Genomic DNA, 26,029 nt, shown 5'->3' with positions numbered 1-26,029 from the left:
CTTTTGCAATAGATACTTAAAAGATTAGCCTTCTTTATTCAGTGCTTTTACAAAATTTTTCTTCAGACCAAATTTGATATGGAGAGGAGGAAAAAAAGCATTTTCTGGAGGGACAAGTGGTTCAGCTATCACATTGTAGCTGCCAATTATGAATGCCTCCCGAGATGGCCAGTCTTTCTACATATAGTAAAGACTATCTGCCCTACTATCCCATAGGCAAAAGTAGCAAGGGTATTTTGTGTACCCCCCTTGCATCCCAAGTAGAAAGCACAGAACCTGAAAAGAAAAGACTTATTCATAAAAAATCAGATCTTAGTAAGTTGAAATATATTTCTATTTCTTTCTAAAAAATTACCCACAGGTGCTAAAGTATTTTCAAAGAAAAGCTCTATATTGATAAGAAACTTACCTTAAGGTCACCACATATTAGCCAATTGCGGTTGGAGTACTTGATTGCATCAATCAATATTTTCATGTTCTTGTAAGTACAGATGCCATTTTATTACCAATATGTAGGAGGACTGCCTTTAGGCTTCTGCTAGAGGAATTAATAAAGAGCCTCCATTCTCTTGGTTGGTAAGGAACGCCAAGTGCCTCTATTAAGCCTTTTACATCATTGCAATATGCCGACGAAGAATCAACTTCAAAGAAGCTTCGAAACTTTTCTTCTCTGTTTCTAAACCAATAGAAGGTAGTTTCTTTGGAGAGGAGATTGCTCTCACTAAGACGGGAACCAAGAAGGTGTGTCTTCTCTTTAGAAAGACCAAGATCTCTGGTCAAGTCATTTAATTGACTTTGAGTGAGTGGACTTGGCAAAGTCATGCTAGACATTGGCTCATATGTCACAGATATGTCAGTGCCTTCCACATTTACACCTTCCATATCCTCTTCTAGCTCGTCTTTCTCAGGTGGAGAAGGAACTGGAACTCCTGGACCATGTGGTACTGGCTTAATGGCAGAAGGAATATCAGGATAAACCACCATGTGCTTGTTTTTCTTATTGACACCTGAAAAAATTCATATAATTGTTTTCAGATTTTTATCCACTTTTCTACACATTTTTTTGTCGATTTTCAACACATTTTTTATAAACAATTCAAACTTCATTAGACTATAAAAAAAAAAATATGTTTGGATAAGTTAAACATTTTTCTTTTAAGAAATTATCTTACCTTGATAGTTGGTCATACAAAAATAGCAGTCAGTGGTTTGTCTTTTCTCCATACCATCGGTACACCAAATGACATACAGTTTGCTGTGCCCTCATTCCAGCGCCTTAAGGCTGCGACACAGGCTTTGCAGCATATATGTGGGGCAAGACTTTTGTCTTGATCGCCAAGCCTTATTCCAAAATATGCACTGTAAAGGGACTTTACTAACGTAGTTATGGTGCATTGCTGATAACAAAAAGTTACCGACAGATTCTGCTATGTGTGTGGAAAATACACATAGCAGAATCTGTCGGGACTGTTTTTACATTTTCTATTCATTTTTATGAAATGAATTTTATTTATCTCATATATTAGCCTGTAAAAAAATTGACAATGATAAATTAGACTTTATAAATATACTTTAGGTACTGTTTATAGATATATTAATACACAACTGTTACCTGGGAATTGCAATAAAATGGACACTCAGGTGTTATATGCGGTATAGAGCCCTAAGTCTGTATCTTAAAAACTAGACCTGATTGACAAACTTGAATCCTAGACTCGGATTTAGAAGGCAAATTTCATTGAGAATCACCTAAGAAAACCCAAGAAACATTTTTGACTTAGACCAGTGTAATAGTTGATCGCTTACATTCATCATGAAAAGAAAACATTTAGTTCCTATTGTTAAAGAGTTTGGAAAATAATTTACTTGAGGCTCTTCTTCTTGAGTTTAGTGGATTGGGGAAGGGGGGGGGGGTGTGTAGACCATGAAACTATTGATGAACCTGAAATGATAAATCTCAACAAAACTCTACCAATATTTAAGTGTAAATTCAAATCTAAATTTTACTGGAACATTCAAGAACTTTATCAAAACTTCTTGAACATGAGCCAACCTGGTTGGATAAAGAATTAACAGTTGACAGAAAAACTGTTGCTGCAGGTCCCGGTAGAAAAAACAAGGAATGGGAAGATCTAAGAGAGGGAAGCAAAAGATCTACGGTTGTGATAAATCAAAATTGAATTCAAACCAATTCAAAAAGTAGTTTACACACTGTAATATTATCTTGTTTAAAGAAGGGCTGAACATCCTGCTGAAGCATTGGCATTAGTTTCAATAAGAAAAGCCTCCGAAGATCCTACTAAAAAAGATTTTATTGTTGTCATGAAAAATGCTACAAATCCTGGGAAAGTTAAAAGCATGGAAGTTAGTTTTCCGATAAAAATGAAGATTGAAGATGTCTTAAGCTTAAAAATTCATTGTGATCTTTCCGATGAACAGTATCAAATTATCAGAAATTCATCCGTAATGCAGAATGCAGATATTTATCATTTACTTCATGAAATTAAGAATGAAGGACAGAAATGTTACCCTAAGGGCGTAGTTGTGTCGGAAACATCTGGTTCAACTCTACAGAGTATGATTAAGCATACTCTGACAAGGATACTAACTTTTACTGAATGGTAAGACTCAATAAGAATATTCGCTGAGAGTGGGGGAAAGTTTGAAGTGTACTTCACTTTAAAGGGGGTTTTGATTGTGTCTCCTGTCAAAGTGTGTATAAACAAAAATATACTGTTACAAATATTGGCGAGGCCAAAGTTAACGAGCAAAGTCTTTTTCAGACTACTACTGTTCCAAATAAATTAACCATCATAAACAGTATGGTTCAATAACAAGCCTTCTAATACACATTACTGTAGACCCTTACAGTAATGTGTATTAAAGGGCTTGTTATTGAACCATATAATGGTTTGCTGATATAACAGAAGTAGTGGTAGATGTAATTACAAGGTTGAGGACAATCCTAATATCAGTATGCTCCGGTTATGAGTTGAACTCTGAAAGCTTTGGTCAGTATTGTTATGAAACTACTGCTCTTCTACTAGAAAAGTATTCTTGGTATGTGATTTCTCCAACTGTTCATAAGTTCTTGGAACATGGGGTGTAGATATCTGAGGCATTAGAACTGCCCATCGGTTTTTCATCTGAGGAGTCACAAGAGGCTCTGAATAAGGAAATTTGTAAAGCAAAGATTGAACCATGCAGCTAAGATATCTAGAAAGAATGTTATGATGAACCAGTACCATTACCTCTTGATCAGAAGTGATCCTGTAATATTTAACATTAGTTACAAAAACCATAAATCTGAAAATGGACAACCATTTCCCCCTGAAGTTTTATCTTTATTAATGACCTAATAACAAATTAAAGCTGTTTTTGCTTATACTTGTTTTTTCTTTTTTTGTTTTGGTCATAGAAAAGTAAGATAAAATAATACTGCTTTTTGGCTTTTTAAATGCAAGTTTTTTAAAAATTTATGTAAAAGTTTTTTTAAAAATCCAAGTTATTTTAATTATTATGTGTGCGTATTTTAGTTTGAGAAAACTAATTTTTTTAAAATCAATCTTTGTGCGCGTAAGACTCTGACACACATACACGTGTGTAGTGCGCTTTAGGTACACGTAAAGTTTATTTAAAAAATACGTGGTATAAATTTTATACGTGGTACTATATAATATTAGAGATCGATGAATCCAAATTTTTTATTTAAATCATTATTTGTGCGCATAAATGACACTGAGACGCGAAACACGCGTGTTGGTACGCGTTAAATTTATTTCTAATAACAAGTTTAAATTTTCTGACCCAAAAATAATAGAATTGTTGCATCACATTTTTATATTTGATGGTTATATCATTTTTGCCGTTTTTTTACCTTTTTGACTTACTGTGCGGCGGGAAATTTAGAGTAAGTCAGAAACTCGCATGGCTCGCTAATTTCTGCGGCCTCTCTGATGTAAAACAATAAGTTGCACGTCCATTTCTTATACGTCCATGAACGCATGTGAACAGTTGTCACGTGACGTGTTAAGCATTGTAAAATAACCTTCTATTTGGTGAATTGAACTGAAAATATACTGGGGAAATATACATATCCAAAAGAGATCGTGAAAAATATGCACAAAAGAGATCGTGAAGAATATGCACATTAACACATGGTGACCACTAAAAGGTCAGCTTAACGTAAAAACTTTCAAACCCCCAATTAAAAATGATGATGGCCTTCAAGCAAATATTGGAGAAGCATTTAGTAGAGAAAGAGTTAAAACAGCTTATTAATCATGTTAGAAGAGGCTTTATTAGTATCAATCTAATGATGAATTATCTAAAATCTAGCCACGATTTATCTGTAAAAGCCGCGATATATTTGATCAAAAAAGAAACTATGATCAAAATAGTTATTGATGCTCTTGTTACATCTAAAACTTATTGATGCTCTAGTTACATTTACAACAAATGCACTTCGAAAAGTGATTGAATTTTTGACGCACTTTAAAAAAGCTTGAAACAACAGGAATAGATGATCTATGAATTGTTATAAAAGTTATTTATTTTTTTAAGTAAAATATTCGATTTACAACTTGCATTTATGCTGCTATGAATTTTTCATTTGAATCTATCTTAGAGAAATATACGACTAGAAGTTTGATTGGAATTTAGCATGAAAGCATATTGTAAATCGAATATTTTGCTAAAATAAAACAACTTTTATAACAATTTATAGATTATCGGTTTGCGACGCTATGAACACAAAACGAAACTATTACATTTGAAACGAAAAACTGATATTTAAAAATAAATGAAATATCAGAGCGAAACGCTTAAGACATGAGGGACAGTAAGTGATCCCACCAAAGGGTCAGAGAGAACAACGTAAACAAACAGAATTTTCTGTTTGTAATAAAAGTTTTTTAATTTTAAATAAAAAAAAATCAGGATTTGTTCTATTTTAAAATATTTTAAATTTGCTTCGTAAATATATTTAAAACATAAAAAATATTTTTTAACTAACTTGAAGGAACTTTATTAAATTTTTTTCCTTTATTACTATCAAAGGGAAAAAAAAAGAAAAAATTAAAGCTGAAGCCGTAAATATACAAGATCCTACGAAAACGGTGCCACGTCGGAAAAAACTATCTACAACTATTGTCATAAAATTATCTACAATTCTTTATCGTATATTTGCATATTTAAAAAATTTAACAGCATAAAATTGAGCAAAATAAAACTTTCAGCCTTCATCGTCACTGAGCTGAACAGTTTGTTCAGATACTTCGCTATCAACGCGTTTGGAGCTGTAATCTTGACGCATGCCTTCAAAGACATCCAGTTGCTCCTACAAATTTTCAACAAAAAAATTTTTTTTTACAAAGCAGTTTAATAAAAAGAAATACTTGTAAAAATTGATAAAAGGACCTACTTGTAACAGTGGCCGATGATATTTCCTTTTTGCTTCGATATTTCTTATGCCAAATGGATTCAGAGAAACGAACGCTATTTCCCATATTTTATCAATATTAAACCTTGATCTTGGAATTTTCCTAAAGAACGAAAATAACGGACCCGCTTCGCGAAACTTTAGAAGGTCTTCTTCAAAAACCTTAAATACCGCGAGAGCAAATCGGAATAATACCTGAAAGAGAAAAGCTTGATGAAATTAAATCAGTCATTTTATATATAAGCAACATCACCTTCGTGCTTTAGGCAAGAACCCTTTTTAATAAATTACACGTGTTATAAATTATTTCTAAAAATAAAACCGCAATTCATTTTGGTATTTGTATTCAGCATAAAATTCAAGCAGTTTAAATTTTAAAAATATTCTAAAATGATTTCGAATGAAATAGTATCTTGTGATGAACTATTAAATTCATTGTCAAAGAAAATTTTACTGCTGAAACAGTAATAACACAATGTCGCAGAGATGGCACAACTTGCTCTGCTTCTTCATGCTACAATAATTCAATCAAAAACAATAAATTATCATTTTTTGTCATTGCAAATAAAAGTTGAGGAAAAAATTGTTTTACTTCGATAAATTGAGAAAATCTCGATCATTCAATTTCTCATCGCGTTTGCTCGGAACATTTTACAGGAGAGAAAGAGACATACATGTCCATCATTACTACTAAAACCAGTTAAATACAATCACCAAATACCAAGAACTACTAAATAGTAATTGTATGCAAAAGAGAAATTGAAGCAGCTGCAAACGAAAAAAATGAAATTGAGGCTGAAGAGGTACAAAAAGAAATTATTATTCCTACCATCAATGAATTAAAATCTACCGTTAACACTTTTTAAACTTAATGAAGAACATTTTAAATTTTTTTACTGACTTTGAATCATGCAACGTAATTCACAGAGCTCAAGAAAAAGAGGCAAAGCAAAAAGAATATTTAGAACCTGCTGCAAGCAAACATTTATATTGAGGGCCAAATACAAACATTGAAAAAACAACAGACTGCAGCCACAATAAATGCAGAGTCTGTTTTATTTTTAGTTTTAACAAGATTAGGCCACTTAGTTGAAGATTTGGCAATACGACTTGACTTCAAGACATGTTAGTAAAATAATAGTGACTGATTTTTTAACTGATTATGTTACCAACAAAACATAAAATTAGGGCAACAAAACTAACTCTAAAAGAAATAATGCAAAAATGTTTTAAGGAAAAATATCTATTAACAAGATGATTTTGTACTGCAGTGAACTATTTATTGAAATACATCTTTTTGAAGTCAATGTGCAACTTTTTTAAATTTAACATAATACAGCAAACGAATTAATTGGTACAGCACCAAATTACCCATAATTTCTTCATTTGGTTTATGTGCAAATATAGGTGTTGCACAAAAACCTCAACTCCCTGATACAAAAAGAGGCTTTCGTGAGTTGTTTGACTACTTTTCGAAATCACTCTTTTCAGAAATTAACGTTGAAAAAATGAGTTTTTGCTTTGACCAGGAACATTCCATTTTTACAACATATCTGTACATGTTTTACCAAACAAAACAGAGTTTAAATTTGCTTACATTCAATTTAGACAATCCACATAAGAGTTTTTGATTTTTTTTTTTTCATTGAAGCTGAAAAATCAGCTCTAACAAGAAATTAATTTACTTCAACATTTTGACATTTGACTTTACAACAAAAATATTTTAATAACATTCTCCTTAAAAACAACATTCTCCTTAAAAACAACATTCTCCTTAAAAAGCAGGAAGTTTTGAAAGATTGAAGAACTTTTAAAGTTTTTCCTTTTTTTTTTTTTTTTTGAAGAAATCTTGAAGCACTAAAATTTAATAGACTATTTGTAATTAAAGATTCGTGATTTTTTTTTTCTTCTTATTTATATAAGTAGCAAGGAAAGACATTTTGACCATGATGCTATTTTCTATTGTACAACTCCTTCAGCGTCTCATACTAGTTTATACTAGTCGAGAAACCATATGGTAATAATGGTTAAAAAACCGTGGAAATGTTTTCAAAAAAACTAGAAACAATGCCAATACCATTTCAATTAAAATCCAAGCCACTTTTAGTGCTTGTTTTTCAGTGCAGCGTTTTTTATTAATTTTTTTTTTTTTTTCTAAATAATAATTTAATTGAGGACAATACCAATACAACAATAATAAGTAAAAAATTAAATGCAGAATACAAATACCAAAATTAGCAAACTATACAAATGCTCTGAGAACATAATTTTCTATTACATTTTAAAAATTTTTGGCTTAATGGTGAAAATCTGCAACAAAATATTTTAAAAGGTACCTTGCAGCCCTCAAACAAAAATGTATCCCACACTCTCAAAGCGAGCTAAATGATTAAAGAGTGAGATTCTTTAGTTAAGAAAAAACTTAAAAAGTTATCTAGCAATAACTTTAAAGTAAAAAATACCTCAGTTGGAAAAAAATCCACAAAAATTGTCAAAAACCAGTTAAATGAAATTAATGATATGTCAAACCTAAAAAAAAAAAAACTTTTTTTATTAAAAAAAAAAATTAAGCAACAAATTGTCCAAGCCTTACCCCGAAAATATTCAACCTGTTTTGTTTCTCAATTCATTTACCTTAATTTATCCTAAATAATCTTTATCCCATTGTATCAAACAGTTTTAATACAATATTTGTCCGACAATTTTATCTCTTTGTGCATCCAACCTAAATGTTGCTAGGAAATAATTTTTGTCTTGTTTTCTCCCATTCCCATATCAGTTTTTCCATTCCTATGACAACTGTAACAAAAGTTCTCATCCCCTCTCATAGCAACATTTCTATTTTTGATATGCCTGTAAAACACAGAGGCAAAAAATTATGTTGGAAAAGAAACCAAAAACTGTGTACTAAACCACCTTTTATAGTATCTGGGAAAATATATTTTACCCAGTAAAAAATGGATAAAATGATCTTAATGTGACAACTGGCCCCATGAAGCATGCACATCTGGGCCTAAAGATTTTTATGTCCTGATTATGACAAATATGATTGTGATAATTTGTTTTGTTGATAATTATTGATAATTTGATTTGTGATAGCTAACTCCATAAGGGTAAAATGCAATTGCAGGATTACCATATTTAATATGTTAACCCTAAATGTGATATCACATTTGCAAAAAAGTACTTTTTGTTTTAACTAACAGTTTTCATTAAAAAAATGTTTAATTTCTTTTACAAACTCTGAGAAAACAAATTGTTTAGACATTTACAGTCAATAACAAAAAAAAAAGTGACTACCTCTGGTCTCTCTTTTACTGAGAAAAGATGGCAACAAAGCCTTGAGAAAGTGCCTTATGGTGTTTTTCAACCAAACATCCAGCTCTGCTAAATACACTTTCATTGACAGATGCTATTTATCATTAAGCTATTTGAAACAGATTTGGCATAATATCAAAAAACCAGAACTGAATTATGTAACAGTTATTGCTAACAAAATATTCTGAAAATTTACTTTCTGCTAAAGTAGCATCTTTATCATAATGATCTGAAAACTGATTTGTTCCCTTGTAAAATACAGCTTTTATTTTTTTAGAGGGCGCAGGACTTGTGTATCACTTAACAATGTGTCATTATTTGAACAGTAACTTTTAGCAGTTTTTACATTTGAGCTTTTGTTTTCTATACTTCTGATCCTTCAATTTCTTACTTAATCATAGGATCTGATAAAGCCAAGTGAGCATTAAACTGATTGTACTTTAATACCAAAATTAGAGTTTTAAGGTTGTATTTTAACACCAAAATTGTGAGTGTTAGTTGAAAGGTAGAATCTAAAAACATACTCACAACTTTTTATTGGTCAAAAGAATCAAACTTCTTTTTTATTAAAATTTATAACTAAAACATCTATTGCTACCATCTAAAATCAGACTCTAGCAACAAATCAGCTAAAAATGATAATTAAAAGTTCCTTTAAAACAAGCAAGGTTTTTTGATCAATAGCATGTACATAATTATACGGCAAATGTTTTGTTTAGGAAACTAAATTTTAATATTTTTAGAGGCTATTGAAGTAAACATTCAGCGATGCATAACAAAAATGCTCATAAGCTCAGTTTATATGCAGTGCAATTTGATTGGATTGCTAATTTTACAATAACAGATTAATCATCTTTGTAAAAATTTAATTCAAAACATTACATTTTTCAATTATTTAGCTAAATTTCGATTGTGTTTTCATGCACATGCAGAATATTAGTTGCATAGTTTTTCTAAATAAACTTGATTAATATTGCATATACAATGTCTTCATCTTGTTTGTGCTAATTTTTTTACAAATACTTTGAGTGCTGAAACACTAAACTATACTATATTTATATTATAATTTTAAAAATACTAAAATTAATTTTAAAATTTTTATCTTAAAATGGATTAACAAAAAAGATCATTTGAAGTAAAAAAAGATTCCTAAGGAAGAAGGATTTCTCAACATTTCCCAATTCCAATTGCAGTTCCCACTCTTTTTTAACTCCTATCCATCCAACTTCATTTTTCAATATTAAAACCTTAAATCACACTTTTATTATCAACTTTAAAATAATCAAAAAATCAGAAAATAATAGTGTTGATCAATTGCATTTTTCATAATTTTTTCAAAACTTACTGTATTGATTGGAGATGGGAGGCCAGTTTGGGAAACTTTTCTTCTAATAAATCTCTGAACACCCGCTAAATGATAACTAATTTACTAACAACTTTTTTAAGTAAAAATATATATATATATATTACAAAGTTAAATTGATAAAAATGCTTAATTTTATAAACCTGATACCTGATCGATCTGTGCGCCCAGTAGAGTTACACTGAAATAATCAATCGGCATTAAATGTTCCACGATTGCAACTAAGCACCTACAATACAACATTCATCATATTGCGTTGTTCCTGCACTTTTGCATAAATCACAAACCCAAATACTTTGCAATGAAGCAATACTTTGATAAGAAATAATATGTTGGAGAATAAATATAAGGAAATCTTTATTACAGAAACTTAACTGCTTCATTGGTCAATTGTTTGCAATCAGGTTAACAATGTTGGATTTAATAAAATGAATACAATAAAAGCATACGGAAAAGTGGCTCATACAAGTTTTACAAGTAAAACAGCATTTAACATACAGATATCATACATAAAAAGGAACATACCAAAAAGCACTTTCTTCATCTAGATAGAGAAGAGCAATTGCACCAAGCCGATTTAAACCCTTAAATATGATAATAAAGAATAAAGAATATTGTTTGAACTGCTAATGACAGGGTTTAAAATATATATTTTTATCCTTTGGAACAACCTTCATGTTTTGGATAAACAATTTAGTTAATAGTGCACAATTACATTATGTGAAATCTGAGCTCAACAGAAAAATAAACTACCTGACAATAACCAACATCAGGATTGTGCCAGCTGTAAGCCAACAAAATTCGTCTCAGTTTTGTTGTCTAATAAAAAAAGGACACGTTATAAAATTAAAAAAAAGTCTTAAAAAGTTTATAATGACAAATACAAAAAGAAAGCATCAGCTTACACCTTCAGATTCAATTTTATCATAAAATCTGTTATTTGGAAGTGTCCGTAGTAAATCTAGCTCAATTTGTTTCGCAGATGGGGTGTAGACGCCCTTTTTTTGCTTCAGCAATGCTGCATAATATCCAACACCTAATAAATTACGATCAGTAGCAACTTGTAAATTTACTAAGTCGCCCCACACTTTTGCTCGATACTCATGAGGAACACCACATCGGACAAGATTTTTCAACTCTTCCTTATATATAAAAATTACAATTACTTTGACAATGCTAATAAGTAAAAAACACTTCTTGCTTAACCATACATCAAACTAAAAAACATATCAAATAACAGAACTAAAATTTTATTTTACTGTTTTGGTCAATGTGCCTGTGCTGTGTGCCACCATAAAATTCTCCCACTTCACCCCAATTGAAACATCTGATGCATCATTCTAAATCATTTTAAAATAAATCAAAAGTCAAATTTTCAAACTAAAATTTTCAAAATTAAATTTTCAAATAAATTTTACTAAAGGATTTTATAATTGTGCTTCTTTTAAACAAATAAAATTGCAACCTTTTTACAGCTAGACATTGCGTTAAGATGATCAGCTAGATTTTCTAAAGATTCCTCATCTTTGTCATATAAATCATAAAAACCATATCTGTCAGCAAATCTAAAGATCAAAAATGAATACTCATATTTGATGACAAATACATGGTTGATGCAATATTTTGCTTAAATATGAATAACAAGGAAATATAACTATTTGCGACCATTGTACAACTATTACAGGTGGCATACTTTTTGTTGTTTCTCATTTTAAATTATTTATTTACAAGTGGTATTGATAAGTAGCATGCTAAGTTATAAATTATGAGTTTGAAGACATTTTTAGTTTCCTCATTTTGATCATTTTAAATGCTTACTATTTTAAAAGTAAAGAAATTAGTAAGTAATTAATAGAATTTACTCTTATGGTTGTTCATTTTCTTTTTCTATCAAGCATCTATAATACACTTTATTTAAAAACAAACAAAAATAAACAAACAAAAACAATTTAAAAGCATGATTTTTATTTCTCTGATTTAAAAAATTTATCATTTAAATTCTGATCTATTAGACCATCAGCTGAATGACAAACAGATCAGAAAAGCGCAAGAACAAATATATTAAAACTTCTTGTGTTAAACCAAAATTTATACAAAAAATATTTTAATACGATTTTTCAATTTCTTAAACTTTAAACTAATTTAAGTTTTGAAGGCCATGGTTATAACATCATAGCAACAATCCTCATTATTAACATGTTATTATGTTAATTGTCATTATTTGGGGCTCTGAGTTGATAATTTAAATGTTATAGTAATCTTGAGAATGATGACTATGATTTAAATGAAAACCATAGAAAAACCTATTCAAAAAGATAACCTAATAAATAATGCAGAATTGAATTCAATTTTGTTTTTTCAAATTAAAAGTAAGAAGTTTACTTTGCATTGGAGTTTGCATCATTCTTGTCTTGATTTTCATTGATTGCATCATCAATTAAATGTTCAACCATTTCAGCAGCCAATTCTGAGTCTTGAGATTTGTCTATGATAAAATAATTCTAAACCCCTAATTTTATTAAATTTAATTTTAGAAAAAAATGCATAAAATAAAGTATCAAATTTATATACACACACACATACATACATACAATTAATAACAACAACAACAACAACAACAACAACAACAACAACAACAACAACAACAATAGTAACAACATTTATACCACATTATTATAATAAATATGCTAAAACTACTAATTTCACTATAAAAAAAATTGTCAACCTTTTTTAGGAGAGGAAAATTCTTTCAACAACCACAAGTAACGACTTTTCAACTTTAACAACTCTGCCTCTTTCTCTACATTCTCTCTTAAAAATAAAATGAAACTGTTATGCTATAAATATTGCAAACCTTATGGCAATATGCTTGGTTGAGTTATCAAAACATTTAAAATAAACATGTCTTACATTTAAAAACAGCTAGTATGCATAATGTGGAAGCATTAGAAAAGAAAGTGTAGATCTGATACATAACATATAAGTGACGTTATTATTAAAAAATGACCTGATGAAAATAATTTCAAAAAGAAAGCATAGTTTTAAAAATTTCAAAAAATGTTTAAAAAAAAAAACATGAATTTATTAAAGAATTTGATCTCTGCTTAAACATTCTAATAAGAAAATTTTTTTTATTCAAAAAAAAAAAAAAAAAAAGCATTTAAAAAAAAAAAAAAAACAATCTGCTACCTTTGTTAAAATCATCTTTTACAAAAAATCACAGCTTCATAAATAAATTATGAATTTAAGAAACATTATGTATTTGTTAAACGTTAATAAAAAAAACAATAAGAAAAAAAAACAAACTTTTCTTCTATTAAAACCTTTTTTTTTAAAAAAAAAAAGTTTGTTCTTTTAATAAAGTTTTTAAACTGTTTATTTGTATGTTAAAAAACTTAGTAAAATATTGGCATGAAGCTAATGTTAAATAAAATGTCAAGAATTACTCTCTTTAATTTTAAAGAGCTTAATCTTAAAAAAATAATCTTTGAAATTCTAAGAAAATCACAAGTGCTCAATACACCGAATGAGTAAAAGAATTACCTTGTTAATGTGTTGATTACTTCTGCATCCTTTTTACGAAGTCTATTTAGTTCCAAAATCTCACTGTTTAAGAAATTGTTTTGCAAACGAATTGCAGTGCATGCTTCCTAAATATTTAAACACATTCTAGATCTCTTCAGGCATTCACAATCAAACAAGCATCTGATAAAAAACTGTTTTAAACTTTTGCAACACATGTTAGTGTGTATTGGTTTTTTTAATAAAAAAAATTGAGGAGGATTCTGGATTTTTATTTATCTTTAATGTTGGCATGTTCAGCTGGCTTTTATTTAAATTTAATGAATATGAGACACAAAAGTTATTAATAATTTTTGTGTCTCATATACATTAAACTTTTGTGGGAAAGGAGAAGGAAGGGTGTCTTATGAACATAAAAAATCATAAGGGTAAAAAACCAAATTTAGTTTTTTTAAATTAAAGTATTTTAGATGTTTTGTCAAAAACTGACATCCTTTATATTTTAAATTGCAAGTGTGGCAAATTTACAACTGTATGATACTTGGTGCACCAATAAATGTAAAAGGTCACACTGACTGATTTCTGTAATATTGAGCATGTTCAAATAAAAAAAGAGCCTGTCAAACATAATCAAATTTTATTTTAAGAAATTGCATTTTGAACCCTCAAGACATTTTATGAGCTCTTTGACCAACTGTTTTTTGTTTACATTCTTTTTTTCATTTTTCCTAAAAAATCAACACATCCTACTTTTAAATATTGTGATTAAGAATCTTCATATTTACCTTCATTTGATTATAACTCAGTTGTTCCTCCTTCATTATTGAACTGTAATAATAATAATAATAATAATTAAAACAACAAAGAAACTCAAGTCAACAACCTTTAATCTATAGTATTGTTAGGTTTAGCAGATGAGCGCAGCTCAAAATAAGGGTTTTATAAGTTAGCTAGACTGTATAGCTTATTAAGAAACACACACAAATATCAAGATTACTTTAACAACCCCAATAACAAGACAAAAATAACTGAAGTTTATTACTACATGAAATGAACTTATGGTAAACTATTTGGTTGGTGTACACAAACATTTTACAGGGTTATTGGTACTTCCTCCACAACAACTACATCTGTTGCATTCTCTAATTGCTGTTCCAATCCGAATATCTAAACAAAACTTTTTCTAATGAGAAATTCCAGCAACAAAACTAATTAATCTTACACTTAAATTCTTATTAACTATACATAAATTCTTGTTAAATTATATATATATTCTAGCTAAATTCAAAAATCATAATTTAATTTTCTTTATTTATAGAAAATTATTTAAAGCAAAATTTTATAAATTTTGTAAAAACTCTGCATACTTTTAAGTCCAGCAAAAAAAACTGTAAGTATTGAAAGTATATGTCTAAAAGTATATATATAAAAAAATATGTCTCCTTTATTGACATTTTTGTTACTCATCAAAATCCCCATGATTTAATAATTTTTGCAGGAAGCTCTTTTCTCTGTTAGGCTCAGAAAAAATGATGCTAGGGACAAGAGCTTTCTTCAAAAGTTTTTGGATGGATGAAAGTGTGCAAGTTGCAGATCTGAGAAAGTGTCACTAAATTTTTTAAACAAGGAGTCTCAAAGATGTGCTGCTTCATAAGGGGAACAAGGACCCATTTCTCCCAAAAGCTCACTTTATACACCTGAAAGAAGACTATAGCAGTGTCAAAATGTTGCTGAGTGCTATGAAGTATAAATACTATAACTGGGAGATCATTGAAGACTTTAAAATGGTGTCAATTTTTATGGACCTCGCCAGGATATCTTAAAGCTGTTAAGAATTGTGATCTATGAAACTCCATTCCTAATTTTAGGCTTCGTTTGACACAGTGTGTTTGGTTAGACAGGTGGAATGTTCATATTCTTATTGTGGCAACATGCTTTCATCAATACTGTAATTATGACATTCAATACAAGTCTTATGTATGTATGTATGTATGTATGTATGTATGTATGTATGTATGTATGTATGTATGTATGTATGTATGTATGTATGTATGTATGTATGTATGTATGTATGTATGTATGTATGTATGTATGTATGTATGTATGTATACATGCATGTATGTATGCATATATATTATCATATATGATGTCATAACTCTTGTGAATATTTTAAAGTTCAGTGAAAGAATTTATTATAACAAAGCAACACTGTTTGGTTTTTACCTTTTTAACTTATGTTTCAATAAAAAATAATAAAATACAAGCTTCTATACCAGTCATTTGAATACAATAATCTAATAACAATAAAATACAACCTTCAAGAACAAATTGAAAAGCATAACAATAACAATAAAATACAAGGCTTCATTTGAATTTATGTTTATTTGAATTTAGAATAATTTATGTATTTAGACATAAAAAGTTACACGATTAAAGAAAAAGAATTGCGATACGTTACATAAGTTATGCTATTTTATTTCAACCTTTCAAGACATTACACAGGACTTCTATTCAATTAAAACCATTTAGCTTATATTTATAAAAAATTTTTAAATAGCAAATCAATAAGCGAATATAAACTTGTCACACCAAAAACTTTGCAGCTTTAAAAAACACATAAAAAGTTCTATTTTAATAAACTTCAGAAAACTCAATTTTATCTTAAAAGATATTCATATTGAGGTTAGTACTTTATTCACTATTATTAATTAAAAACCCAAAAAACAAAGCCCAATGTTTAATATTATCTTAAACATAACTTATATCTTTTGCTACAGAACAAAGTAACAAGGTAACATGATTTATAAGTTTCTACTGACAATTATATACCATAGGTTACACATGGTTGGTTTATGATTTTTGCTGATTTTATCTTTACTAATAAATATAATTTTATAAGTATTACTACCAGATATATTCTTTACCAAATATTTATATATAAATAAATTAACAAAAATATCAAAGAATAATTATATTCTTTAGTGCATTTATCATATTTATTAAAGAATAATTATATTCTTAAGCATATTTATCATGTTTTTATCCTTCATTTCAGCAAAAGGAAAGTCTGCCAATATGTATCCTTAACACATTTGATGCATTCATCACTTCAACTTGCCACCATATTTATAACCATGCAACATAATTATCTTTTGTTGTTAATTTCTTTTGAAAAATTGATAGTAGCTTTTTTAGTAGTTTTTTTTCAAATAAATGTTTTATTCATTTTGTTAAAAAACTACTTTACAAAATTTCATCACTTCCAAAAACTAAATTGAAATCATGTAGCAGCATATAAAAGACAAAAAAGAAAAAAAAAAAAAAATTAAAAGATCAGACTAAGACCTTACAGAGATTCATCGAACTAGATTAACGTTTAAATTTAAAATTACAGACAAAAGTAAAACAACAAAAAGACATCATCATTCAAGATGTCATCAGTCATTATGTTAACAAAATATTTATATAACTTGATATATCTCCTTTTCAATGAAATTTTGGAATGGGCCAAACAAAATATGCTTGTCTGTAAAAGTAAGTCTGTCATGGTATTGTCGTGGTATCTTCTTCTTTAGTTATCTTACTTTTATTCAAGTACTGTTTATATCTGTTTTCATGATGTAGTCTTTTGAGCAGCTATGGGATGTTAATAGTGAAGTTATGGATTTCACATGACCCAGATGATCTAAGAGCTGAAGCTGGATTTAATTTCCATACTGTATTATATACTATAATATAATCTACGTATATAATGATGAAATTTACTACAGCTTGAAGTGGTATAATGCTTTGTAGCACGAGCTAAACTAAAGATTTCAAAGCTGAAGTTTGAGTTTACGCCTAACATAAATTAAAAGCTAATCATATGGTTAGCATAACATAAAGTTAGCAAGTAAAAAATTTATCATTGATTGCTAAAATTATAATCACAATATACCTTGTTAGTTAAATCAACAATTGATTTATCTTTTTCTTGGATCATTTCTTTAAGAACAATCTCCTTTTCAACTTGTTCACAGCATTGATTATTTTTTTTTCTGATAAAAAAAAAACATGTTATTTCATCATTTACTTAGATTTGATAAAAACAGAAGTTACACCAAAAAAACACCAAAAGCCATAACAACTTACTCAAAAGCAATTTTTAGACTATCCATTTCTTCTTTAAGCCTTCTGATCATTTCTGATAACTAAAACAGTATACTGAGGCATTATATTAGAAGGCAGAAGAAATACTTTATACGCAGCAACAGCAGAAAATGTGACCTTTTTACTTGTTATAAGTTAAAGTAAAAATAATTACTTGATAAATGTAATGCTCGTTATCTAAAGCATCTTCTTCATTGGGGCTACAAAAATGGTTAGCCAAGAATCAAAATAAAAAATTTTCAAAATTCCAAAATGGTAACAGTATGCAGTTTTAAAAAAAGATGATCAACAGACCATATGCCAGAACAAATAGATAATATGCCAAACAATATAGATAATTTGAAATGACATAAGATATTTATGTTAAGATATATTATTTTGAATTTCAACTGACCTTTTTTTTGATTTTGCTTCATAAGAAGATATTCTAAAAAAAAAATTTTTAACTTTAAATTTTGCACTTTTTAAAATTTTTTGTTAAAAAGTTTTTCAATAAGAACATTAACCAATAACATAATAAATGTAATATAGTAACTTACATGTGACAACAACTATTTTTAATGCCTAATCAATTACGTTTGTGTTCCCAATATAAAAAATATAAGTGGCCACCTTGGCTTCATTCAATATTTTTTAACCAATAAAACAAAGTCTACTGGGTTTAGATTTTGGGTTAATACTATCTTATAAAGAGCTGTTAAAATTTGTTTTTGAAAAATATGCCATGTTGTTGTCAGTGAAATACTCAGTCCTTTTGAGTAACAAAAAAAAAAACAATTAACCATCAATCATTTCTTCTAACAGTTTGATGTCTTATTGGTGGTTTAGCATTATGAAAAATAAATTTCCTTTTAATTTTTGCAATCATTTTTTGCAAGCATATGAGATAATTTGTAGATTGAGCATTCACGAAAGAAGTTCTTATAAAACATTTAGATAAACTCCAAATTTGTTGTTAAACCATAATGATTTGTTGACATTTATTGAATAGAAACAACAGCTACTAAAAATCATCACTTTAAAGAGTGTTTTTCAAAATATGTTGAAAAATTCCACACTTAAAATGTTAACAAAGCAAATTCAAAAAAAAAAAAAAAAAATTAATTTACCTTAATTGCTCGCTTAAACTTTTTATAACATCATCCCTTGTCTTTATTTCTCTAAATATTGCATTATTACATGAGTTACTTTTTTAAGCAACATTACATGAGCACTCTAAATAGTGCAGTATTGCATGAACTATTTCTCTAAATATTGCAAAACTGCATGAATTACTCTAAATATTGCAACATTATGTTAATTTTTCTCTACGTATTTCAACATAAAAATGTTTTCTCTGAATATTTCAACAAGATAACTCTTTTCTAAATATTTGCAATATTTAGAAAAAAAAATTTATATTAAATCCCTCGCACCATTTTGTCATTTATAACCCATATAAATTACAAAAGTTTAATAAACTGAGTGTCTTTATAAAATAGAGAATTTCATAAAATAAAATTTATAAAAATATAATTTTTAGGTAAGCAATTTCATTTATAACTGACACTTCTCTAGGGTTTGACATTAAATGAAAAAAATGAACAAATATGTAACTTAAAGTTGATATTTATATATAGTTATAAAAGTATATATAAATATCAACTAAAATAGCATAAAATTTTACTATACACACCAATATAGTATAAAAAATTTTGAAATACCTCTCTGCAACTCCAATCCCTTCCTTAAGAACAGCAACCATTGATTGAGTCTGTGGAATAATTCATCAAAATTTTTGTTGTAAAATTCATTTTAATAAAATAAATGAAGTAATTTGTAATAATAAAACATTATTTGTTGTTGATAACAAAAAAAATCATGAAAACTTTACAAGTTTAGGAATTAATTTTTAAACTTAAAAATATTTATGAAACCAAGAAAACCATAACAGAAATAAAAAAAAATTATGAAAATATTTACCTCTTCACACTGTACGCAAACATTTAAATTGTCCTTTGATAAAGGACGACTGATGCTTGGAGCCATTAAAGTACTTCTAAAAATAAACACAATTTATTAAACGAACACAAGATACAGTGGTATGATCTAAGAAAGTCCTAATTTAATAAATGACAAATTTCGTATGTATAAAAAAAATATTTAGAGAAAAAAATTTAGTTGTTTTAACTAACTAGATATTTAGTTAAAATAACTAAGTTATTTTCCCAAAATGTTTATTTCATATATAAAAAAATTTGTCATTTTTTAAATAAGGACACCACGGTAATAAACCTTACTTTTTTTACTTTGTAATATCACAATTAAGTAAATTATTTAGTTAAAAATACTCACTTGATGTTACCAACTAATTTTGAGAACCCTAAATCAGTCCTATAAAAAATAATATAAACTTATAACGAATTGATGAATAGTTTTAATGTTCAAAAATTAAAACTATTGCCACAAAATTATATATTATATTACTATTCTAAAAATTTAAAATTATATATTATATTTTTATATTCTTATGAACAACATCTATTTAAAATAGGATCATCAGTACCCCATCACTTTTCTGTTTTCATTGATTGGAATATCTAAATATATATATATATATATATATATATATATATATATATATATATATATATATATATATATATATATATATATATATATATATATATATATAAAATACATTTCAAAATTCTATTAAAAAAACTTTTAATTTCAAAAACAAACAATTAAATTCATCAAGAAACATGTCAATTCCAGAAATAATGCAGAATTGTTAAAAAATAACCCAGAAAACTTTATGAAGCATTTTACTTACTTGATGAAGTTTCTAACTCTGCAGGCTCAGCAATTTTTTGAGGGTTTAATAGACTAAAGTTTAGAAACTATTTTTTATCAACACATCAAAAAAATGTGTGTGCACATGTGTATAAGGGTGTGTACATGGGTTTGAGTGGGTTTGTGTATATGTGAATGTGAGCATCTGTGTGTGTATGTATGCCTGTGCGAAACTAAAGGAAAGTCTTTTTATACTAAGATTTATACCTAAATTAATACTAAGAAAATTGAAAAAAATACTTTTTTTCAGGAGTTTGTTGCCCACTGGTAGATGATGCTGATTTCCTTAAAAAATTAATAAAAACTTAAACTCTTATAATCATTAAAATTTCAACTCTTACAAATAATAAAATATTAGTTGTCTTAATATTAAAAACAGAACAATACTCAAGTCTGAAAATGCAATTTTTTTTTCAGAAAGAATTGCAAAAACTAGAATTTTATAAGGAGCTTTAGAAATATAAAGTTATATAAGCAAAAATTAAACTAGTTTTGTTTTCTTAGTACAATATAATTAGATAATAATCAAATTAATCACAAAAATTTAAGTAAGAAAACCTCCAATTTTTAAATTCCTTGTTCAAGTTTGTGAAGGAAAGATTCCAAGAAGAAATGCTACTATCAAGCTTTTGTGAAGCTATATGATCACCAACAGTAGCTGGCTTTTGAACAGGTTCATTTAATTCAGTAATGGTGTCATCTTAAAATAGAGGTAAAAAAAAAAAATTCAGTTGTTTTTAAGTAAAAATCTCTTAATAATAAAAGATAAAAACTTGAAAATAAAAAAAAAAACGTTTTTACTAAGATACACACGAATTACACTTTATAAAGTCATGTTAAATACTATTATATATGCATACATACATACATACATACATACATACATACATACATACATACATACATACATACATACATACATACATACATACATACATACATACATACATACAAACATACATACATACATACATACATACATACATACATACATACATACATACATACATACATACATACATACATACATACATACATACATACATACATACATACATACATACAAATATCTCAAGTTAGACATAAAATTTTGTGACTAACTAAAGAATGCAAACAAAAATCAGTTTTTAAATTAAAAATGCAACATAAACTAAGTAAAGCATTAAATGCAAGCAAACCAAATGCATGCCACAAAAAAGTTCAGTCAAGAGTCAAGAATCAAGGGAGCAACCATGTCTGACTAGGGTCTAACTAGAAATATAGGTTAAGCTATTGGTGTTAACCAATCATGTGGTTCATCTTTTAAAACATTATTAAGAGACAGGGTCAGTTTGCAAGTGAAAGAAAACTGGAACAGTTTGAAATTTGAACTGTAGCATGAAAAAAAAGATAAACAAGCACTATCAAATAACCTAGCAGCAAGTATTTTAGTTAATGAAACTCGTCTGCTTCTAATGTGCATATTAAATTCTAATGTTCTTCTAATGTTCAATTTAAATTTTTCTGATTTTTGATTACAACTGGTGTGCTGCAATCAAAAAACCAAGACTTACAAAAAAGTAACTTAGAACTGGATTGCAATTCGCTAAACACAAAATTCAAAAGACTTTAAACTAGATTGAGTGCCAAACAAATAAAGCAAGGTCATAATCCAATTGTATGTTAAAATTATTGGTGATTATCTCTGCCATTATATTATTAGACCAATTAAAGACCTGGTTTTTCACTAATATAAAGCCCTTATGTCATCAAGCAATAAACATTCGAGATTAAACATTCGAGGTTAAAACAAAAAAAAAAAATTAACACAAGAATTTGGCCTGATCTCAACTGCATTGAAAATTTGTGGTTTTGGTCGGACCAACAGCTTGCATCTCAATAAATTGTTCCTCAAATTATTGTTCATAACTTGGTTGATAGTATGCCATATTGCATAGACAAATATCATTACAAAAATAGAAAATATATAAATAGAAGAAAGGGAAGTTTTATTAGTTACTCATTTTGATCTTTCTTCATATTTTTTTTTTTTTTTGATTTTGAAGTTGATATTTAAATTTGAAATTTTGATGCTTAACTTATTTCTTTATTTCTTCTTTTTTTTTAACCTTATCTAAATACTTATGTTTGCAACTTTTTGTTTTTACAGTAAATATAATTTTTAAATAAAATATATATCTTTTTAAAGTATTTCTCTTCTAAAAAATATAAAGTATTATTTGAACTTATTTGAATCTGAAATGAAAAAAATGCTTAACTTAATAGTATAGCTGTATATGTACATTTAAATTTTAAATCAATATTTATATATATATATATATTATATATATATATCAAAATAATGTAAATAATTTTAAAAACATAATTCCATCTCATACAAATACTACTGAAAATCTATATCAGAAAATTGAAAACTTTACAAAAGTATCAGTTGAGCTGTAATGGTTTCATATAATTTCATATATTTGTATGCAACCCAAATATCTCCCAGAACCTTAATCATTTTGTACCAATGTGTATTCAATTTAAAAATAAACAAAAATTACCATTTGAGTTGTCAATCTGCAAATCTGCAAGTAACCCACTTGAGTTTTTCTAAAGGTAAATCCTCTTTTAAAGATTTTAATTTTTTGATTTTAATTTTTAAAGTTTGAACTTTTTTTTTTTCAAAGAAACTTATTGGTTCAAAAACCAAATAAAAAAAAAAAGAAAACAGAATCTTATTGATTCAAATACCATACAAAACCATTTCATTCAATCACCAAAATAAAAAACGAACTTAAAAAGATTCATACTGCGCTGATAGCAGATGACTTTAGTTGGCTGTTGAATTCTCTTCTTCTTGCCTTTTAAATAAAAATATTCTTTTCTTTATGACTTATTTGTTGAATTTTTTTATGAAAGAATTTTTTATGAAAGACTTCAAACTGACCTGCAATTCTTGTAGCCAAAACATCATGGCATTTCTGTCATCTGCTTGTAGATGATATGCTCTGTCATTTGTACTGCAAAAACATAGTATTTTACAACTTAATTAAAATAATAAATCCAATATGAAGTCTTTGAGGAGCACTCATTCAGCTCTTTACTATGTATTTGATGAAAAACTTCTTTGCAATTACTCTGAATTCTTCTGGTATTTCATCAATATAGAAACTTGATATGTATACAGAAAAAACAGAAACTTGAACTCGTTTCTATAAAACACATCAAGCTTTTGTTTACAGAAGAATTTGAACCTCAATGCTATTATAAGATGCTTGAAATATTCAGGTAATTGACTAATGGGAACAAAATTTATCAAGAAACTCAACTATCATTCAAGGTAAGACATAAGAACCAAAGTTTTAGCCTTGGGTGTTTTTGCCCTTTTTTGCCATATAACAGAAAATTTCCAGCCATATAACAGAAAAACTTACCTTATTTGAAAAAGAGCTTTTTCATCAGCAGAAAATGAAAATGTGCAACTTGAGATGTCAATGTTACTATATCACAGCAGAAAAAAAAAATAATAAAAATTTTTGCACCAAATAAAATCAAATATTTAGCTACTATTATATATTATATAAAGATGAACATACCCAAGCGGCTCTGAGTCCTGCGGTTTCCTATAGTAATACAACATACATCTTCGATGGTCATAAACAAACCTAGAAATTTTTAACAAATTTTAAATATAAAAAAAGTTAATTAGACAGAAGAAAATAAAGAATAAAAAAAAAAACAAGAAGAAAAGAATAGAGAACATAGTCAGTTACAAAAAAAATTAAAGATTAAAAAATTTTTATTAAAGAAACCATTTCAGAAATCATAAAGTGTGGGAAAAAAAGCAGTTTAGATCCAAATAACTTACCATCTATGCTTCCACCCTTTAATTATGCCTTTGGCTAAAGAATAAAATTAGAATTATCATTATATCTATATAGAATAAATAACTCTAACAGTGCTACATTATTTATGATGAAAGTACTTTTATGTAGATTTCATAAATTTTAAATATCAAGACTATACAACATACCACCAAGTTTTAACAGATATCCACATAATCGCTTGTTATTGTCCTAAAGTTAGAAGCTTTTTATAAAATGTTAAACTTAATTAAGAAATTATTAAAACTTACAAACACACGCGCACACACACACACACCTGTATATTCTGTCTTGTATGTACATATACATAACAAAAAAAAAAAAAAAAAAAAAACATTTTCAAAACGAACAATAAATAGTCATAGACTTTTACTTGTTTTGATTTGTTCTCAAAATCAAAATCTTCAGCACCTTTATTTGAAAAGTGAGATCCTAAAACTTCCCATTCACCTTCAGTAAACGGAGACAAGCATCGAGAATCACTACTATCCATGTTGAGCCATCAACGCAGCTTAGGTCTGGATTAAGTTTTCTTCTCAAATCTTTTTTTTTATGGGACGAAGGTTTGCGGTTTTAAGTTGATCTATTACGTGGGGGAACCTTGCGAATGATTAGCTTATGATGGCAAAAAAGACTTTCGTACAACTAGCTCCTTTAACCACGTGATATTTGACAAGTTTCGATTTTAGTCAGAATGGTAATTTGAGTCTGGTTGTTTCCCTAAATATTTCGTTTATAAATATAATTTGTTTCGGCAGAATTCATGACCATTGATTATCTCTTCTTTTTAATACAGAGTGACTATAAAAAACGGAGACAAAATTTAATATGTCCTGATAATAAAGTTTTTTACGATATCCAATTAATTTTATTGGTTTTCGGATTCTCCATGTTTTTATGTTTAGTATATATATGTTATGTCGTTTGATATCTCTAAAATATATTATATTTTTAGAATGTCAAATAAACGTAGTGCAATTTTGGAGTTGTTTAGTAAAGGAATGCGTCAATGTGATATTGTTCGCTTGCTTAATGTGCCTAAGCAAACTGTATCCGAGGCCGTCAATCGTTTCAAGGAGCTCAGCCACGATGGTTGCCGTCCAGGAAGTGGTAGAAGACGCACCGTCAACACGTCCGCCAACCGCCAGATCATCAGGAAGCGAGTCAAGCGAAATTCGAGGGTCTCTATGCGAAAAATCGCCCGTGAAACCGGAATGAAACGTGAATCGGTGCGACAAATGGCAAAAAGGGAGCTTAACCTCATGCCTTACAAGCTCCAAAAAGTTTAATTGCTCACCGATGAAAACAAACGTGTGCGGCTTCAGAGATGTTGCCAACTCAAGCGTCGGGCCGCTGCTCAGCGATGGGAGCGCATCCTGTTCACGGACGAGAAGCTGTTCACCGTCGATCAGGCGCACAACCACCAAAACTACAGGAGCTGGTCCGCTGAGGTTCCCGGCACGTTGGCCATTGTCGAACACCGCCAAAATCCGCAGTCCATCATGGTCTGGGGCGGAATCTGCGCTAGCGGTA

At 28.3% G+C, this 26,029-nt stretch overlaps 1 protein-coding gene and 1 pseudogene across 4 annotated transcripts; one reads left to right on the top strand and one right to left on the bottom strand.

Moving 5' to 3' along the window:
• The first annotated feature begins 1,813 nt into the window (after positions 1-1,813).
• On the top strand, positions 1,814-2,834 carry LOC149889074 (uncharacterized; annotated as a pseudogene).
• Positions 2,835-5,012: 2,178 nt separating this feature from the next.
• LOC145188695 (TBC1 domain family member 2B-like) lies at positions 5,013-25,167 on the bottom strand. Of its 4 annotated transcripts, none has more exons than XM_090087516.1 (36): positions 24,870-25,167; positions 24,646-24,688; positions 24,481-24,514; positions 24,209-24,277; positions 24,047-24,112; positions 23,560-23,632; positions 23,423-23,473; positions 23,174-23,222; positions 21,186-21,327; positions 20,868-20,912; positions 20,608-20,660; positions 20,338-20,371; positions 20,127-20,165; positions 19,755-19,830; positions 19,496-19,545; positions 18,902-18,952; positions 18,187-18,219; positions 17,947-17,992; positions 17,775-17,833; positions 17,581-17,680; positions 14,740-14,810; positions 14,429-14,471; positions 13,665-13,771; positions 12,847-12,932; positions 12,504-12,606; positions 11,587-11,686; positions 11,381-11,461; positions 11,027-11,263; positions 10,875-10,940; positions 10,647-10,705; positions 10,272-10,350; positions 10,104-10,168; positions 7,903-7,969; positions 7,777-7,821; positions 5,423-5,635; positions 5,013-5,338 (listed from the first exon to the last, which is right to left on the bottom strand). In XM_090087516.1, the coding sequence occupies exons 1-36, from the start codon at positions 24,987-24,989 to the stop codon at positions 5,234-5,236; spliced, it is 2,760 nt and encodes a 919-aa protein (XP_089943642.1). In that variant the 5' UTR covers positions 24,990-25,167; the 3' UTR covers positions 5,013-5,233. The 4 variants fall into 4 exon arrangements, 3 of the variants coding, with proteins under 3 accessions (XP_089943642.1, XP_089943643.1, XP_089943644.1); XM_090087517.1 differs by having other exon boundaries at positions 24,908-25,139; XR_016452529.1 differs by lacking the exons at positions 5,013-5,338; positions 5,423-5,635; positions 7,777-7,821; ... (5 more) ...; positions 11,027-11,263; positions 14,740-14,810 and having other exon boundaries at positions 11,370-11,461; positions 24,870-25,139.
• Positions 25,168-26,029: the final 862 nt, after the last annotated feature.

This window comes from Hydra viridissima, unplaced genomic scaffold (genome assembly GCF_058129835.1).
Source record: "Hydra viridissima isolate aposymbiotic clone 2 unplaced genomic scaffold, HvirCarnegie_v1 scaffold_5, whole genome shotgun sequence".
NCBI lineage: Eukaryota > Metazoa > Cnidaria > Hydrozoa > Anthoathecata > Hydridae > Hydra > Hydra viridissima.
Note: the sequence above shows the minus strand (reverse complement) of the source record. Positions and strands in the feature narration are given on the sequence as shown.